We start from the raw sequence: 20182 nt of genomic DNA, 5'->3' as shown, positions 1-20182 counted from the left end.
ATGAACATACTCATGAAGTGTTGCCCCCTCTCTGCCCCCTTACCCAACACTTTGCTTATGAACCCTTCGGGCAGGAGGGTTCTGGGAGGAGGCACGCTGTGAAATCGCACATTTATTTTTATTTATTTATTTTTCGATTTATATCCTACCTTTTTCCTCAAAGGACTCAAGGCAGCTTACATCATTCTCCTCCTCCATCTTATCCCCACAACAACAACCCTGTGAGGTAGGTTGGGCTGAGAGTCTGTGACTGGCCCAAAGTCACCCAGTTGGCTCCATGGCCGAATGGGGACTAGAACCCAGATCGTCTGAGTCCCAGTCCCATGCTCTTAGCCACTGCACCACACTGGCTCTCCCTGAGCCCCTAATTGGTCCAGCCTGTGGCTGTGGCGATGGGCCTTCGGGTCCACCTCCCCACGAAGCTCGTGCTCTCCCTCCAGGAACTCCCCCCACCCTTCATCTGCCTCATTCCCACAGGAGGGAGGGAGACTGGGCCCCATGGCTGTCCTTGAGCTACTTTCAGCCAGAGACTGGCATGGCGGGCAGGAACGTGCTGGTGTAGGCCTCTCCGTTACAACAGCGATCCTGTTGTCATAGCATGAACTCTGAGCCTGGCCTGCTTCAGCCAACTCCCCACCATCCTCAGAGCCCGAGTTTTCAGTCCCCACAAAACAGGCCATTTCTCGTGCACTCCTGGGAATCTGACACTGACAGTTTCTGGACTGACCCCAGGCACACCACAACACTGAACAACCGCTTTGGACAGTCCTGCTTGTACAGGAATCAAAAGGAAATGCCCCTGGGAGTTTACACTTGCAGTGGAAGGGCTCACATGCACCTTACAGCGCATGCGGGAGCACGTGATGTGGCTGCGATGAGCACAAGGGCATCGGCCACCACCATGAGAAGCAGGACAGAAGAGGAAGAAAGTGAGGCTGTTGTGTGTCTGTAAGGGGCTGTTACAGGAGATTGTCTGCAAACCTCGACAATACCTGTATTGTTCCTGACAGAGAACACGGGGCTGCTTGTGACAGAGAGGGAAAACTCCTCTTGTCTTACTTTGAAACTAATCCTCCCAAAAATAGCTGTGATTGTTTGTGGAGCCCGTTTTCTGAAGTTGAAACCCGTCACACTCTCAAAGGCAACATGGGAGTGGGACCAAGCCAGTGCCTCCCTCAGCTGCCCCTGCCCCAAGTCCTTGGCCTCTGCCTCCAATTACTCAGATCAGCCCAGTTGGCAGATGTTACTGGAGATCACCATTCCTTGCATGTCACCATTCCATGGTACCCTGAAAGTCATAATGGCTTTGAGCAGCTCAGGCACCCGGGGACCTGAGAGAGTTACTTCTTTGGGCTGCCTTAGTATGGATGCCAGACACTCTGGAAGTTACACATCCCAGGATTCCTGGAATCTGAGATTACAGCTGACCTGGATGTTTTATTTTTTTAATGCTTGATTGAATAGTTTTGGGTGGGTGATTCCAGGCTCCTGGAGCTGTACTTGCGAGTAAATTTTGCCAAAAGATCTTGAGGAGGTGCGGTGGTGGAAAGGCAGGGAGGGAGGGAGATGCTTGCCTTTGGCCGGAGGTTGTGGCAGTTCCTCCCCGCACTGCTTCCTTTTCAAACATCCTTCGTGTGGTGTCAACAGGGAAGCCCCTATGAAGCATTTCCAAAAATTTCATGCAGCCTTGAAACACTCCCCTCCTTCTTCGGTCCTCCTGCAGCCGGTGCATCGAATCTGCATGGGGAGGGCCGTCACCTCAGCTGCATGCCGAGATGCCGCCATTGCACCAGAGCAGGGAGGAGAAATGATTGCCTTTCCCTGCACCCCCCCCCCCCAAAGGAGAGTGTGAAGGGAAGTCACTGCTGCCGTGAGAAAGGGGCCCTTGGAGTAGCGTGAGTGGCACTGCCAACCCAGCTTTTCATGGACGCTTGGCAAGCCCCCTGCTTGCTCAGTGGGCCTCCTCCTCACCACCATGGCCAGCAGCTGCTGTGACGTCTTCTCCCCTCTCCCAGCATTGCTACCACTTGCTTACACGAGAGGCAGCAAGCCCGTGAAGAAGCAGGCGTGGGCATCTGCAGCTCCTCTTTCTCATCTCCACTGCTTTCTGGGCCAGAGTGAGAGGCACGGGAGCAGGTAAGCCTCCTGTGATGGTAGGGAGAGTCTGGGGTGGTCCTGGCAGTGGGCCCTTGCAGGTGCTCCCCCCATCCTACCAAGGATGTCCGCCCAGGCTAGTGAACTGATTGAGCTGGGCCTGAATTCTTTTGGAGTGTCAGCTAGTGCTGTGCCAAACATTTCAAGCCTTCCTTTTTTCAGCATGGAAGTGCAATGTGGGTGAAATATGAACTCTGGAGTCTGGAGAGCTAAGAATTACAAATTATGTTCTCCAAGGGTGAATGGGGGACGTGATTTAAGCTTACCTTTTAAGTGCAAGGAGTGGTTGGAGGGTCTATTTTTTTAAATAATAATTATTATTATTATTATTACTATTCGTTTTAAAATGCTTCATGCAATTGCAGCAACAGGAGGCTCTTTGCACAGAAAGTTCTCCACAAAGTGAGCTCAGGAACAAGGGTCCTTTTGGAAAAGTTAAAGGAAAGCTCTGCAAAGAGTTCAAAGAGCACTGCTGGAAATGAAATCAAAGAGGATTTTTGCAGAGAAGAACTTGGGAACTCCTGCTGGGCTGCAAGCCTCTTAGCAAAGATTTTGGTGGTGCTGCAAGCGAGAGAAGAGTTTTTCTAAAGCTTCAAACCCACTTGTTTTCCTTGCAGGAGCAGAGGGCTTTTTGTACAGAGGCTTCTGCAGCCTGGGAGTTCTTCCAGAAAACCTTTGAAAGAGGATGACATCCTGTAGCCTCACAGGAATTCAGAAAGAGCTGCCAGGCTGGAGGAGCTTATTGTTAAAGAGTCCCATGCAGGGCATTTTTAAAGCTAAAGAGATACATTTCAGCCACCTCCTAAACTTAAAAGGTGCATGGAAACCATGCCACCTCTCCAAGGAGGAAATTATTCAAAATTCTCTCCTTACTTAAGAGGCAGAAAAAACAAGGGGCAGCGTTCATTGCAGCACGACCATGCATTTAGCCCCTCATGCACAGTTGAGAGTGCCCTTGCAGGACACCACTTCTAGCTGTGTCTCAGTGGCAAAACGCCTGCTCTGAATGCAGAAGCCACAGTTCCCAGCTCCCGGGAATGCTGCTGTGTTGGTGTTGATAACATTGGGTTGGATTGGCCAATCGTCTCTGATGCTAAGGCAGCTTCCTATATTCCTCTGGACTAGAGGCAGGCCCACTTTCCCTCTGCTGGGATACTGGATAGGAAGCCAACTGCCTTGACCAAGCAGGACTGGAGGGAGAGACAGAAGGGGAAACTTTTTTCCTTTGTTCAGTCTGAGTCAAAGTCCTTTGTGACCCAGATCCTGCCTGTTTCCTGCACCACCAGAGAAGCAAAAAGGGACACCACAGAATAATCTAGACGGAGATGTTCAAAGCTGCTAATGATAACAAAGTATTGGAAGCAGGTGAAGCACTGTGAAGGACTCTGCCTTCCAGCTTTAATGGAATTTTAATGAAATGCTATAGAATTTCCTGTTTATTTGCTTTTAAAGTGAGCTTGCCATGGATTATTGAACTCTGATTACATAGGCAGCATGTGGAACTGCCTTCTCTAGTGATTAGTGGGCATGCAGTGGAGTAGTTTACACAATATTTAAAATCAACTACTCATGCTGTTTTAAACATGTTAGGAGTGTGGGTGAATGTGTATGTGAGTGATTGGGCATGTGAGTGTGTGCCTTCACACACACACAGATCTGCCCTGTTTTTACTGGAACTCTAAGATCCACCAGCCCTAAGATCCACATACCAAGAGACAAAACTGTGTCTGTCTGAGGATGCACAGGAGCGAGTGAGTATCCTGGCTCTTTTCCATTCACCCCCTTCTGTTGCTAAGCAACCCAAGGATGCTCCAACCCTGCATCATTCTCCATGGCACGTGCACCTTAAATTGAGGGAGAAACAACCCAGAGTTTAAATTCATGGTTTATTCTTGTGCCATAATTCTGTGCTGTGGTTCCTTCAACAGTCTGGACACATGGGTCTGGACATCAAAGAGAACAACCCAGAGGTGAACCATCTCTGACTGGTTTAGCACACTGGAAGCAAGCAGGTGCTTGGGAACCAGAGCACCCACCTTTTCAAGCACATTTTCTAACAAGCCCCGGTAAACAAACTCTTGTTTAATCATGTTGACCAGACCTTGGAATTCAAGAACACACTGAGCTCTAGAATGAGATTTTGTTTCCAGAACTGGGCAGTTCCTACATGCAAAAGTCCTCTCCTGGTGATCCAAGTCTCTCCTCATTTTCAGGAGCTTAACTTGAGTGGGGAAAGTTGTTCTGTAGCTACCCTTGTTAAATAACGGGGATTTCCTCCAAAGCTCATTATCATCCCCATAATTCTATTCCATACTAAATCAGCAAAGGGAGAAGAATAATGATTCGCAAATGTATTTTCTTAACAGCCACAACAGTCAAAGTTTCGGCCTTTAAAGTACATTTTAAAGGTATCAACAGCACAGTTTGAGACCAGCCCCTCTGGTATGATTATGACATTGGTCAGGATCTCATGACACATTTGGGGAGAGCATCCAAGGGCTCAGACCTCTACATGATCCTACTGGCATCAAAGCAAAACTATTGATATGGGACCATGTGTAAAGAGATTGCAGGGAGAACAAAACAGGAAAGGCTACTACCTGCCTGGAAGGACTGTAGTGGGCAGCCTTCCCTTTCTCCCTTATAATCTTGCATATGCATCTTTTACTCACAGCCTACTAGTATATAAAGCAAGTTGCCTTAGCTTTTGTGGGGTTGGGAAGGCAGAACCTCTGGGGGAAATATCCAAATTGGGGGATGATCACCCACCCTTGGAAGACTGATGCAAGACTGGTACAAGGTCTTCCCCCTCCCTAGTTTTGTCTCAGTACCATTTTCCCTCATCCCCATGAAAACTAATGGAGACAGTAATCTGAACGGAAATTATCCATGGTGGGGTAAAGAGGCAGAAATGGGTGGTGGAGAAAGCTATCACTGCAGGTCTTCTGTTGGAAACCAGCTTTCCTTCCCCCCCTCCCCCGACTTCCTCTTTTTAGGCTCAAAATGCCTTCTGTTGAATGGAGTAACTTGTCTCCAGTGAGAGAATATTTAGACAAGTCTTCTCTTGCTCAGCTTTCAAACTAAAATGGAGAATTTCCAGTCTTGTCAAATTCACCTCTTTTTCAAGGCAGACTTTAATGAACCAACGTCTTTTGCCAACGTCTCTTGTTTTCACCTTGAGCCTTTTCGTCTCATTCTCTTTTGAAATAGCTTGGGAATCTCCCCCCTCCCCCATTCTGGCTGATTGTGTGGAGGGGGCTGAGTACACACCCCTTCCTTCCCCACAAGATGCAGTGGACCTGCCTTCACCATTCCCACACATCCATAGCAGGATGCAACATTGCGAACAAGGCAGGCTGGCCAACATGAGGCCTTCCTTGGCTTTGGGATCATTTAGTGCAAATATTCTTCCATCGTACTGTGCTAAAAACAAATTCCACGTTTTCCCATCCATTCTTGCTCCATTTTATAGAGGAGCATTTGTCAGCGCTGAAAATGCCAGAGAGGTTCTTGTGGGCTGGGCTCGGTTCCCTCATGCTCATTTACCTATGAAGCAGCTGAGGGCAATGTGCCAGTGCCCTGGCTTACCTCATCCAAGTCTGCAGTCTCCTTGGCTTCCCACACATCAATTAAAGCTCAGGGGACGAGACCATGAGGCGATTCTTCCTACCGGGCTTTTTTGAATCAGAAAACGCAGGCAGCCTGGAAGGCTGCAAAGCAATCCAGAAATGCAGCACAGAAAGAAAGAGCACACACGGCCGAATCGTCACCATTTTTACAGTGACCTCCTACTTAACCTGCACCATGCCCATGACTGACACCAGGCATGGCAGATAGCAAAGGACATCAAGCTTTGGTCAGGCTTCCAGCACCTTTGCTGATGTTGTCATTCTCACTGGATGCACAAAGAAACAAGAACCCGGAGGAAAAAAGAAAGAAGCTGCCGTCACCACTGCTATGCCCCTCAAAGAATGTCTGCTTCCCTTCTCTTCAATTTCTCTGCCTACCAAGAGGGAGGAGAATTTTGAGAAGGCACAGCGCTCTTCTTCTATTTGCATTCCAGTCATCTTGCAAAGTGCTTCAGTGCTCTCAGCTCTTTAGTAAACGGGGCCGGTCAGGCTCAGCAGCAGGAGCAAAGACAATCAGGAATGATCAGCTTAACCATCTGTTCCACCAGGGCTCCGACAAGCTACGTGAACTGGAAACTCCCAAGAACACTCAGGAGTGCAAGGAAGATCCTTTGTATCACCCCCTTTTCCTACATCAGAGCTCCTGCTGACAGCACTGTGGAATCTGACCTATTTCATAATTACTAAGCTGAGAAAAACAACAATAGAAGAACAAAATATTCTCAGAGTTTTGGTAAAAAGCCACTCTGTTTCCTGAGCCCAGTTATAATGTTAGATATAAATTTCAGTCATATACCTTGTAATGAAAGCAGAGGGTATTTACAGTCTAAGTTGGGTCTGATTTGGGTGAAAATGTGTTGTGACACTCCAAATATAGAATTTATGCAAAATCAACCATACATTGTTTTGTGCAAGTGTTCCCCCCCCCCCCCCACACACACACATTTCAAAAAAGCACGAAAACTAGCACTGGATGGAATATTTTTTTGACAATTTGAGAGAGCTCTTTTGAGAGAAGCAGGCCTACCTCCATCATTGCGTTTGCCCTTTTCTGCTCCCAACCCCAATCAAAGCAGCAGTCATTTCCCCAGTTGGTTGCTGCCATTACCTATACCGAATAGCCCCTGTGATGATGTAGTAGCCATCAGAGAGCATCTTCCCAAGGGAAATTGTGGGTATTGGTGTCCCACCATACCTACCCTTGATGCTTATCCTTGCTACGGCACTTGTTGCTTCTACATAAAGGTGGCCTTCCACAAGCATGTAACCCAACTGAGTGCTTTCATGCATTGCACTGACTGAATGTTGCTCAACTTCAGAGCAGCATCTCTTTTGGAAAATGGGCATTTGATAGAAAGTGCATGAGAAGCAGACCTGGCCGGTCTAGGACTGTGCTGGCGACCAACTGTTCAAGACTGTCATGTGGCCGAGGTGCTCCTTCCCAACGAAGCCAACTAATCAAACAGTTGAAACTAAACATTGTAGGTCAATTAACAGGAAATGACAATGATGATAATGGCAAAGTTGTCCTCTCTTTCTGAGAGGGATCAGATTACGGAATGCTTTTAACTCGCCTGGGCCGCCCCTCCTTGGGTGGATCTGACAAACTTCTCTCCCTCCTCCTTTCTAACTCCCTCAACTCCAGTCACCCTAGTCTGCGCATGTGTCTGCAAGAACGCGCATCTTCCAACCCCCTTTGCTCTGGGACAATGCCAATTGCTGCATTCTCATGGCCGTTATCTTCAGGCTGCCCAACCGTTTCCCCGGCAACCGCCCGACTGCCCTCCGACCGCATTTCACTATCAGCTTCTGCTTGAATCTTGCTCTCCCCTGTGTCTTCTTCTCTTTGAAAAACTTTGTCGGCGGGGGGGGGGGGGGGGCGTTTGTACAACTGGCACCAGATACACATCTTCCTGCACTGAATCCTGGTTCCCATCGGAAGCTGTCGCCTTGCCTTCTCCCCTACGTGTGCCAAAGACTACTCTGAGTCAGCGTGCATGACAAAGACCACCGGACAATCAACAGATTATCCAAAGCAAACATGCTGGATCAAGAGTTAAACTCAGAGTGGACCCACTTCAATAGGACTTCTGTTAGTCATGATTCCAATGGGTTTACTCTAAATTTGAAATTTGACCAAGTCCGGATCCAATCCATTACGTTCCACTTGCTCCTTTGGCTTGTGCAGAAAATATATTACGTACTGATGAAGCAGATGAAAAAGTACTTAGGAAAAACACAACATACTCATTTATTTTGGTGATTCATATTTTCAAATGATAGTTCTGACATTTCAAGGAGAAACAAAAATGGGATAAAACTCAAACTGAAATCTAATCTTGAAAGCATATCTTTCAGGAGCAGTGTCTTCAAATGCAAATTCCAGAGGGAGAACCTCATTAGTTTGTGGCTTCAAAAACAAAGAGTCTTACAGCACCCTAAAGGCTAACAAATTTATCATGGCATAAGTTTTGTGGACTGCTCTGCTCCTGGTTTTACAATACACATGGGACAGAAAGTGTTCTTTTTACCACACCAGACTTGATTATTATTTCTAAGAATTGAATTTGGAAGATATTTTTTATGCTCATTACATCAATACTAGTCACCAGTCAAAAGCTAAATCTGCTTACATTGATATCGACTTCTTGATTACATTTTCCCACCGCCCTTCACCAAGGAGCTCAGAGTATCTAACACAGGTTTTCTACTGTTATTCTCACAACAATCCTGTGAAGCAGGTTAGGTCAAAAGTGGCCACCCCGAGGCCATGGTGGTAGAGGAGTTTGAGCCCAGGATGAACTGACCACAACACCACACATTGACTTGGCCAGTTCCCACAGTGGCTCTTTCCCCCATTTCAGCGAGGTTGCAGCAATCACGGCAGCACTTCTCTCTGGCCAGTCTTCAAATTGGGCAAAACAATTTCAGCTCTATCAGTTTGTAGAACAAGAGGACTGTACAGGGGTGTGCCAGAGACATGCCTGATAGATATTGAAGGATTAGTCAGGCCAGGGGTAGAGCTAACTTTATTTATTTATTTATTTATTTATTTATTTATTTATTTATTTATTTATTTGGGTATTTTTACCCAGTTGCAGGTCTCTGGACGGCTTGAAGTTTTCCAAAATGATATTTTGGAAAAGAAATCCCATGTGCCAGTCATGCACACTTCTGGATAAGAGTCCAAAGGACTGCGGCCCGGGTCACACTTGAAGAGTGTATTTATTGACTAAATCTGTACCCTAATTTTAGCCCACAGCAGAGCCACCCAAGAAAGTTCACAGGGTCAATGAAACGTGCAATGAAAATGCATAAAATAACAAACAGAAATTAGGTCTGCAGCACTATGCAAATTTATCTGGGAGTTAGTCCCATTGGATTTAATTCTACGATTTAATTCTCGTAAGTAACCCAACATGTGATTGCCCTGCATGACAGCATAACATTTGGTGAAATGTGAGTTGATTTTAAACAGGAACTAATCTCAGAATGGCCAGCAGGAAAACAGACATCTTTTCTGTAAAGCGTCATCACGGTCCTCTGGGTATCTTTGCTGTATTTTTGAACGGATTATGGCCAGCTGGCTGGACAGCCCTGAACTGCCCCGTTTTGCTCCCAGTTCCAGAGGTGGTTTGCCCCTGTTGGCAGGATCTTCTTTTCGGAAGGGTGTTTCAGTCTCCTGAGGGCTCTCCTCACTAAGACGTGAGCAGCCTGAAGAGGACCAGAAGATTCCATCACTCTGTGTTAAATGTATAATACAAATAACAAAGGCATGCGCCATATTTCAGTAACCCAGGCTAGACTCTACGATGTACCAAATGTCTAAGGTCTCAGTCCTAGGCCTGTTGACACAGAAAAAGTACTACAAATCCTAGCATCCCCCAGCCAGCTAGGATTGTAGGATTTTTCCCTTTCTAAATATACAGAGAATTCTACTCTAACTCACATTTGTAGATGTTGTATGAGTCATGCCTGACTTATTTCTTTAAGTGATCTAGATTCAGGGAAAATTTATTACATTTTTTCTTTCCTCCTTCCTCTCTAATATAATTTGTATCTTTAGGGCTGATGGCATATTTATATCTTTTTATGTTCCCATTTAGCTAATGCAGAAGCTCTGGCTACTCTCCAATATGTACTACCCTTCTGAAGGTTTTAATGACAACTGCACAACCCCAGTTGCCTTCAATAATGGAAAGCCAGGAAGAATCACTCCACAGTGGTCATGTGTGTGCTTTTCACTCATCTAATCCTTCCCTCCCCTTTTTATTTTAGCTCCTTTTTCATTAGAGAGTCAGAAGCAGTCATTAAATTTTCATTCAGATCTGTCTGTCTAGCTTGCTTGCTTTTTTCTTTCGTTCTTCAAAATTCCAGCTGGTTTATTTGCAATGCAGTTTTAAGCATCTTTACTCAGAAGTAAGTTCCACTGAGTTCAATGGGACTTAATGTCTGGGGAGGACAGAACTGCAGCTCCAGGAAGCCAAGTTATCTTGCCCCGAGGATGCAGACGCTCAGCTGTGCTATGGCCAGGGCAGCCTTCTGCACTGCCGACTGCGTGGGGCTCCTGATTTTGGAAGGCACCATTAGGAACAGACTGAAGCAAGTTTTCATTTACTTCACACAGAAGCAGAAATCAAGTTGCATCTGTAATGTCTGGTCCCCACTCAACATCTTTCTGAGCATTTTAAGAAAGAAGCAGCACTGGGGAATGGTGGGTGGAGACCTGTTCTCCCCTGCAGAGGAGGGCAGGACGTGTTCCAGTGGAACCATGCTCAAGGAACCAAGGTTCAGTTTGAATGCCAGGAAGTACTTCCTGACAGTTAGGACCCCGAGGGTATGGAATGGGCTTCCATGGGAGGTGGTTGAAGCCCCATCGGTGCTGGTGTTCAAGGATAGGCTGGACATGCACGTGGCAGGCATGTCCTGAGTGGAGCTGACTGGAGTTAGGAGTAAGACTAGATGGCCCAGGAGACCCCTTCAGACTCACTCTGTTTCTCCATTTGCATAGGTCCAGCTAGTCAGCTTCTGCCCTGCCAGTTAGTTTGGTCTACTAGTGAGGGGTGGTGGGAGCTTTTATTCCAAACATGCACAGGCACCAGGCCTGGGAGGACTGGGCTGGGGAAATGCTTGCCCTGCCTTTTGGTTTGGTTAGAGTGTCCCACTGATCTGCTAAAACCAGCTGTGTGGGCGAAGGCATGAGGGTAGAGGCCACTGGTCCTGCTGTGTGTTTTGTTTGGCAGCTCAGACCAGCCCGCAGCAGGGAGTGAGCAGGTTCATGCAAGGTGACAGCATTACGCATTTCAAAGCATTAACACTCCTGATTGTATAAAAGAGCAATTACAGCATATTGTACCTATACAAAGTTGGCAGTTGTAAAAAAGTTATTGAAAACTACTATCTATCAGCCTCTAATCTCATCTGAAATAGGGAGATCACAATACAAGATAGCTAGGACAAATCTTCCAATGCCTACCAATGAAATTCAAGGATAAGATACGGGGACAATATTACATGGCTGTTTTAAGCACCCTGCAAATCCGCAATATGAGGATATTAACATTAGACTACATTGTAGTGTTTCCCTCTCAGACTAAAAACCAGTTAGGTAGTGGTGGCAAGGGGCAATTTTAATCTGAGCAAAATCAAAATCAAATCACTGCCCTCCCTAGGACCTTTGGTCCTGATAATTGTTTCCCTGTAATATGGCAGTTATTTTTAAAGGACAAAGAAGGTGCTCTTAATTCACTCTCTCTTTTCACTTGGCTCTCAGGAATGTCTGAAGCTGCCCAGAGAGGCTGTAAGGCGAGTTTTATGCACTCTCTCTTTATGGGTGACTTTCATTTAACTTGGACTGCTGAAAATCTACCAGCCATAATGCGCATGTTTAGGTTTAAGTGTTTGCAGGACGAAATATACAAATTTCACCCGTGTGTTTATTCATTCATGAAATTAAGTTGTGAGGGTTAAGAATTCTAATTGCCTGCTGAGTCCTCCCCCATATATAATGTTAAAAACTTAGACTGGCAAGTTGGTTCAAGAGCATGAGGAAATAAACATTAATGTTAAGATGCTTCAGTGGTTGAAACTGGGGTGTTATGGCAGGACTTTAAGCTTTATGTGTTTGCAGTTGGTATGTGCCATCATGTCATCTCCAACTTATGGTGACCCTATGAATGAATCCCTCCGAAAGGTCCTGCAATTCATAGCCCTGCTCAGTTCTTGTAAATTCAAGATGGTGGCTTCCTTCATAGAATCGATCCATCTCATATTTGGTCTTCCTCTTCTTTTGTCTCTGACTTTTCTAGCATGATTGTCTTCTCCAGTGAGTCCAAAGTACAACAGTCACAGTTTCATCATTTTTGCTTCCAGGGAAAGTTCTGGCTTAATTTCATAAGATCATAGTCTAGCAGAGTTGGAAGAGGCCAATAGAACTATCGGGTCCAACTTCCTGCTCAGTGCAAGACTCCAAATTAAACCATTCCTCCCAGATAGCTTTCCAGTTGCATCTTGAGTGCTTCTAGTGTGGGAGAGCCCACAACCTCCCCAGAGAATTGGCAATGTTGAGACTCGAGCTGAGTGACTTGCTCTCAAGTCTGACTCCACTCCAGGGCAATGAGTGAGTGACGACTCAAGATTTCTATGGTTTTTATGACTGGGCTGCTCCATGTGGCAGGTTATCCTGGGGGCAGGCATGAACATAGTAGAGGTGGTGGCGGGTAGAGAGTTTCAAGGAGGCGGGGACAGGATAGGGAGGAGGGGATTGCAATCGGAGAAAGGCATGGCAAGTTTTCAGCTTCCCTTTTTGGCATGAGTGAGGCAGTGGGAGAGACAAACAAGGGGGCAGGGGCAGCGAGGGGGGTTGCGATAAGGGCAAGGGAAGTGGGGTGGCTCTTGAGACTTGGGAAGAGACATGAGACTTGACTCAAAGATTTCTTGCAATGAATGACCTGAGACTTAACTTGAACTTGAAATTAAAGACTTGAGATCAAAGACTTGATTGAGGAAATCAAGACTTGGAATAAAGCACTTGAACACATCACTGGTAATTGGTTCCATTGCTGTACTGCTCTAACAGTCAGGAAGTTCTTCTTGATGTTCAACCAGAACCTGGATTTCTGTAACTTAAGCCCATTATTCCATGTCCTGCACTTTGTCTTTTAGTATGGACATATCTGAAAAGGCTTCTTTTGTTGCTTTTAGTATCCTTTGCTAACCTCAGTTCATTCCTAGCTTTAGCCTTCCTGATGCCATCTCCACAATTCTGTGCTACCTGCCTGGATTCTTCCTTCCTTCCACTTCCTCTAGATGCTTTTTAAAAATTATTTTCAGATCATCTCTAAGTGAAGCCGCATGGGCTTCTTCAGTTGTCTTCTATTCTTTTTCTTTGTTGGAATTGTTTGTAATTGTGCCTTTAGAATTTCCTGTTTATTCCCATCCATCTTGGCCTCCTTTTCTCATTAGAGTCACTTGCCATGGGACTTTCCTTATCATTGTCCAGAGTTTGTTAAAATTGGCTTTCCTAAAACCAGGGTATATGTTTGGCTACACTTGGCTTTTGATACCTTTATAACCAAGTATGGCATGGTCACTTTCCCCCAGAGTTCCCTTAACTGCCACTTTGCCCACTAGGTATTCCCTGTTGGATAGAATCAATTCCTCTAGTTCCTTCCTCCACTTCCTGTCAGAGGAAGTTGTCAGCAACACATGTTAGAAATATCTTGGTGGGACAGTCCCCCACAACTACAACATCATGCCTCCTCGAGACTCTGGAAAGGTTTGATTTAGGTTTTAAGAGTTTAAAGGGTCTTCAGCACCCTTTAACATGGGTAGATTTTTTTTTCCTGCAATAGCAACAACTAGGTAAAGTCTTACCAGTATATATAGAGTCATATTCCCTGCTTAGCAGTACATGATCATTGTCATCCACTAGAAGATAAAGAAAAGAAATAATGTATTTAGGGGAGAAATATAACAAGCAGATAGGACTGATTTTTTTTTAAAGCAACACCAGCACTATGGAGAGAACACTACTGAGAACCGTTGTGGTGTGGAGGTTGGAATATTGGACTGGGCACCAGGGAGATCTGGGTGTAGACCCCACTTGGCCATGAGGCCCACTGGATGACTTTGGGTCAGTCGCTCAACGTCAGCCTCACCAACCTCACAGGATCGTTGTCAAGACAAAACAGAGCTTTGTAAGACGCCTTGCATGCCTTACAAGTGGAAAAAGGTGAGATATAAGTACAATAAGTGCAATAATAACACCACCACCACATTTTGATCTTAGGACAGCAATTACCTATAGCAGGACAATGGTGTCTCTCTCCACCAATAAACCTGTTAATTGTGGGAACATTCACTTTTTTCAATATTATTGTTGACATTATTTCCTCTAGTAGAAGCTGCTATTTTTGTATCCTTCCACCTGGTTAGTTTCTTTCTCTTTACTGTCTTACATACACGCATCATTGCAACTTATCAGGGATGATGCCTTGATACTGCATAGCCAATCAAATCTGCCTGCTTGCTGATGTCTCCGTGTCCAAACAATGCCAATTCAGACTGAGGGCAGTGCTTCTAAATAAGTGAACACGTTGAAAGCAATTGCTGAATACAAATAGGGGGAGGCTCCTGTGTTGGGGAACTAAGACGCAATTGAATTTCCAATACATTCCTAAAAATGTAAATTGAATAATTATAACACAACTCTGTAACTCTGGGCAGGCCCAGACAGTTCACGCTATCTTAAAATACATTATTCGCACACAATGCTCCTAACTTGGTTAATTCAAGCCAATGCTGTATTTGAAAGAAACACTTTTCTTCTCTGCTATGAAACACTCGTGTTACTTATTGCCTGCTGATGTATAAGCAGATCATAAGGAAACAAGACTATGGCAAATAAATAATGAAAAATATGTGGGCAGGGATATAACCTTGAACCACCTTATTACAGAAAATCTGTGGCGTTCTAACACTGGCAGCACACCCTTCCAGCAAGGTGGCAAGGTACTGGCAGCCAAGTATCACCCAACACAAATTGAACGCCATGGCATGCTTCCAGACATGATTCTAGTCCCCTCTGTGGGCTTCCCATCAGTAACCTGATGGTCAGTGTGGGAAACAGGACACAGGACTCTGGCCTGACTGAGCAGGGTCCCACTGTAATTCCTCAGCCCTGCATCCCAGTGCCAGTTTCAGGCTGGGCCAGGCGTCCTCAGTGGACCTCCACGAGCTGGCTGTCCTGTCGCCATCGTCACCAGCTGCTGTGCCTCCGATCCCCTTTCCCATCACTGCCACCACCCCCTGGACTGACGGGCAGTGGGGCAGCAAAGGGAAAGCAACAGCACCTCCCATGCCTCTTCCTGGGGCAGAGCGAGAGGCAGCTGAACGATCTGGTTGCGCTGGTGAAGGGAAGCAACAAACATGCCCAGTGCTTTACAACCTGCCTTCCTTCTGCAGATTTTATAAAGGAATTTGATCTGCTTTATAGTTGTCCTTTGTTTTCATAGTATTTTACTGAACACTCATTAATGCTTTTCTGTGGGGGTGGGGGTTCCTATTTCTATATTGTTTTTATCTGATACTCAACCTTCCTTAAAGATCCAATCCATAAAGATGGGCTAAAAATATTTTTAAATAAATAAATAAACAAATAAATAAACAACAGGAAGCTGGAATCAGAGCACTTCTCCCACCACCTGATGTCTGGCGTGCTGTGAGGTTTCCACTCGTCTGTCTGACACATCCGTCTTGGAAGAAGCATCCGCTGCACACTCCAAACTAAAGTGGCGTAACTGGGTCAGGCCTGGGGGGTGCCAGAAATGTGACTCAAATGGAAGAAAGAGGACTGTGCCCGTCCATTCTCCTGCGGCATGGCAGGGACACCAAAGGGCTGAGGAGCCTGTGGGTGGGTCGTGCTCCCCCCGCATGCCCCTAGGATGCCCAGTTCCAGCGCCAGTGCCATGGGTGCGACAGCAAGCCTCAAGCAGCACACACGCCCTCCTGCCAGCAGGATCCCTGCTCTGCTGCTCCACTGGCACCTGCACCGTTTCCGGTGGCCTTGCAGCCAGACGAATGCTGGCAGTTGGACTGCACCTCCTTTTCCCCAAGCTGCCAAACACCTAAATGTCAGTCCACAGCACTAGACACAGCAGGTGGGCTCGCACATCACAGCAGCCCACCGTGGCAATAAGCCACAGCGGGTTGGCTGTCCACAGAACTACCCATGGTGTGCCTGACAGATGATTCAGCTCACCATGGGCTGTCCTCCCCGTCTTTCCTCCTGGGCCCTCCAGGCTGCTTCCCAGGGGATACATCTCAGCTGATGCTGCCATGTCTCCTTTCTGTCCCCATTTTGGATGCACTCTGGCTCCCTCCCCCCTTTATTTATTTATTTATTTATTTATTTTCAGAGATTGCCTGTTGCACTCTCCTAAGTGACAGCCACTGGCCTGTGACAGCTAGTGACCGCCAAAATACCCAAGCGGCTGGGCACTAAAGAAGGAAAATGACTGCAAATGTGCACAATCCATTTTATTGAATTTGATTTTTTTAAAGTCTAGTTAGATTTGCACAAGTGCAGAGGCCAATGTCCTGAGTCAAAGCTTAGCCAGTGTCCTGGGTCAAAATGAAGCAGGTACCAACCTTAGAGATTCACCAGGAAAGCCCCAAGTAGGGATGGGTATGTTTTGTTTTATTTTGCTTTCCCTCGATGGTTATCAAAATCTGATATGCATATTTCCTGTACAAACTATGCTTTTTGCCCTGACTGTATTACATGGATATATGGATGGGGGGTTTTAAGCTTATTCCTGACATCTCTCAAAGAAAACTGTCAGAGAAAAGGGGGTCACATTTCCACCTTCCAAAGTACTTAAAGTCTTGGGAACAGATGGAAAAGCTGTAGGAACTAGGTCCTATGGGGAGTACTCAGAACCTAGAGGATTTTGCCCTGAAGGGGGAAAAGGGGAGCATCTATCCCATTTCACAAGCAAAGATCACTCACATCTTTGATTTCCCTTGACAGTTTGCCTTTTGACAGCTATCAGGGAAAAGCCAAATGAAAACTTTTGGAGCCTTCCTAGGTCAATGTTGAGGGCTGGCAATTACTGGCCTTTGGTATCCATTTCCCCACCCCAAAGACATTGTCCAGGTGTGACTTCCCACTTCACACCTGGGCAATATGGAAGTGTGCACCTTTGCACACGCACAAATCTAACTAGTTTTCTCAGTGAAAAAATGCACACTTTGGGGTGCTTTTTTTAAAGGTGGCCAAGTAGTGGCAGCACTTCCAATGTGCAGCTTGGGCACGTTGGAGGGAGTGTAACCAGCAGAGACACAAACACAGTCACTAAGAGCAGCAAGGAGTATTCCATCTCTCTTGCTTTGTGCCTGGCTTGCTGCTCTCCTTTTCCCCCAGTGGGATCGGTCCCCTGTGTTCAGGATGCACCGTAGGCCACTGTGGGCAGCGAACTTGTACAGCAACCCATGGGCTCTCACGTTGGCTTGTGGTTTGGATGATACAGCAGCACCCCATGTTTGTTATTTGTGATGGATTCTCCTTTCACCTGAGCCAGGTCACTGAAATGCATATTCAAAATTTACTGTGACTATTCATTGTGGTTCTGCTTTTCTTATATTGTGCTCTAAAATATAAAATGTTTCAGTATGATTTGAGGGGAAAATACATTTCATGTCCAAAGATAAAACCAAGAAACTATGAAGAAAGGCAGAAAGGAACAAAATGGAAATAATTACTACTCACCTCATCTTCATTGAAAGAGATTCTTTTCCCATCTGCAGACAAATTGTGAAATACCTCTGGAGAGTACAAAATAAAGCTTCATTTTATGAGAATGAAGAACAAGATTTTGCATAAAAGTTTAGCAAAAAGAGGCAATTCTATAAAATAGTGTGATTCTTTCAAGCTACCAATGTACCTAGTCAATAACATTTCAAAACCTACAATTCTAAAGTTTTAAAAAGCAACCTTGCAAATATTAAACCACACAAATTTAAGTTTTTCTGTCAAAAAATCAAGAAAGCAATTAAAACACATGCAGTGCAATTCTGAATATATTTTCTCAGAAGTAAGTCCCAATGAATTTAGCAGGTTTACTTCCAAATTAGTATGTACAAGGCTGCAGCCTGAAATAAAGTAAAAGTCAAAAAAATAACATTTGTATATGAAGTGGTTGTTCTGGCTGTACAAATTCTGCTGTAGTGGATTGGAACAAGAGCAGATTTTTTTTTTGCTAGGGATATGGAGCTAGTCCAGACATAACACTAAACCAAAGCTTATCATGATGCAAATAAACCTGGACAAGATTTGTAGTGCAAACTCTCCCTTCTCTTTCTTCTTGCTGTCAGAGGGAGATCAGAGGCCTCTACTTCCTAAACAAAATTAAGCCCAATTTGTTGTTATGTCCAATCCAGGAATACAATTTAGTTTGAACTATGGTTTATTGAAACAAGCTAGGATCAGAAATCATGATCATTGAATCAAATAGGCAGGTCATTGCACAGCTAAACTACCTAGTTTCTTGGAAATATTAATGAGTTTATGTTTTCTTTGCATTCAAATAACAGAATGTATGTACAGTGTTTCGCATGAACCAAATGTCACTGCCAGTTCTGAGCTGGTAGCTATATATGTCTGGGGAGGTAAGACGCTCTTTAGGGTGTCAAATTGTGTCCTTTTCTGGGCAGGTATTGGGGCATAATAGATGGGGAAGAAATGGAGATAGTGACAGATTTTATTGTCTTGGGCACAAGATCACCGCAGATGGTGACTGCAGCCAAAAAATTAAAAGATGCTTGCTCCTTAGAAGGAAAGCTATGGCAAATCTAGACAGCATACTAAAAAGCAGGGACATCACCCTGCCAACAAAAGTTCATATAGTCAAGGCTATGGTTTTCCCTGTTGCAATGTATGGCTGTGAAAGCTGGACCATAAGGAAGGCTGAGCGCCAAAGGATTGAGGCCTTTGAATTGTGGTGCTGGAGGAGACTCCTGCGAGTCCCTTGGACAGCAAGGTGATCAAACCATTCAGTCCTAGAGGAGATCAACCCTGACTGCTCTTTAAAAGGCCAGATCCTGAAGATGAAACTCAAATACTTTGATCACCTAATGAGAAAGAAGGATTCCCTGGAGAAGAGCCTAATGCTGGGAACAATAGATGGCAAAAGAAGAAGGGGATGGCAGGGGATGAGGTGGCTAGATGGAGTCACTGAAGCAGTCGCTGTGAGCTGGACTCCGGGGCATGGTGGAGGACAGGAAGGCCTGGAGGAATGTTATCCATGGGGTCGCAATGGGCTGGATGTGACTTTGCGACAAGCAACAGCAATTGGGGCATCAGAGAAATGAGAATAAACATGTGGAAAAACAAACATGACCATGTGCTAAAACAAGCAATGGTTCACAAGGTCAGCTAGTGCAGCCTGTTGCTGCATGGAACTCAGTGACAGGGAGAAAAAATTAGAAGGAGAAACAGCCTGCCATACCAGACTTGAAAGAGATTAGTGGAATGGTTTTAAAAGGGACATTCAGTATTACATTCACTCAATTCTATTTGAGGATGCTTTTTCTGACTCAAGCTAAACTGTTCTAAACTGGTTTTAACTAAACAATAGCCTCAGGAGACCTAGCCAATTCCCAAAGTAAAATGCACATTAATGCTAGGTCTTAACTGTGATTTAATCTCAATTTCTTCTCCGCCTCCTTTTTAAAGGCAATGATAAGAGATGAGATGCTTTTGATTTAGGTATTATTAGTGCAGTTATCCAGGGAACAAAAGTAATGGTTTAACGAGCCTGTTTATTTATTAATTAATTTAGCCATCTATTCTGAGTGCACATTATTGGAACACTGCCCTTTATTACCATTTAGCTCAGTGGTTTCTTCTGGAGAAAACCCCATGGGCTGTACTTTTGAGTGCCTGAAGAAATGCATAATACAGTTTAAACTTTCAGTAAAAGAACAACTGAAAGGTTTTGGTGGATTTTATATGCTTATTGTAGGCAGTTTTGGAAGCATGACAACTCCACCAATGGAAGTCTGTTTTCCACAGACTTCCATTTAATTGTCAATGCAAGATGCTTTTATCAGACTTGTTCCTTACAAATAGGAGTGTGTAAAATGTTAGTATTCATCAGTATGGAAATGCAGTATGGTCTGCGGTTTAATTTCTTACTTTAAAATGTTCCTGCAACAAAACATGGAGGATTTTTCCAGGATATTTTCAGAGGTACCTGGTAAAATTATTTATTTATTTCATTCTACTTCTATGCTGCCCCATAACTTGAAGTTATTCTGAGTGGCTTAAAAATGCTGAAAACAGCAACAAATGCTGTAAAATCTAGATTAAGGGGGGATCCTAGACACAACGATGGGGA

General features: G+C 45.1%; 1 protein-coding gene across 1 annotated transcript in view; it reads right to left on the bottom strand.

The window, feature by feature from the left end:
- Positions 1-13657: 13657 nt before the first annotated feature.
- CAPN13 (calpain 13) overlaps positions 13658-20182 on the bottom strand; it is a 90143-nt gene continuing 83618 nt past the window's right edge. The window contains exons 20-21 of the mRNA XM_044450335.1: positions 17554-17609; positions 13658-13712 (exon numbers count right to left, since the gene is read on the bottom strand). Of these exons, the coding sequence (XP_044306270.1) occupies positions 13686-13712; positions 17554-17609 (83 nt within the window). The 3' untranslated portion in view covers positions 13658-13685. The remainder of the gene's footprint in view (positions 13713-17553; positions 17610-20182) is intronic.

Source organism: Varanus komodoensis, unplaced genomic scaffold (assembly GCF_004798865.1).
Source record: "Varanus komodoensis strain SLA01 unplaced genomic scaffold, ASM479886v1 scaffold1, whole genome shotgun sequence".
Lineage (NCBI taxonomy): Eukaryota > Metazoa > Chordata > Lepidosauria > Squamata > Varanidae > Varanus > Varanus komodoensis.
Note: the sequence above shows the minus strand (reverse complement) of the source record. Positions and strands in the feature narration are given on the sequence as shown.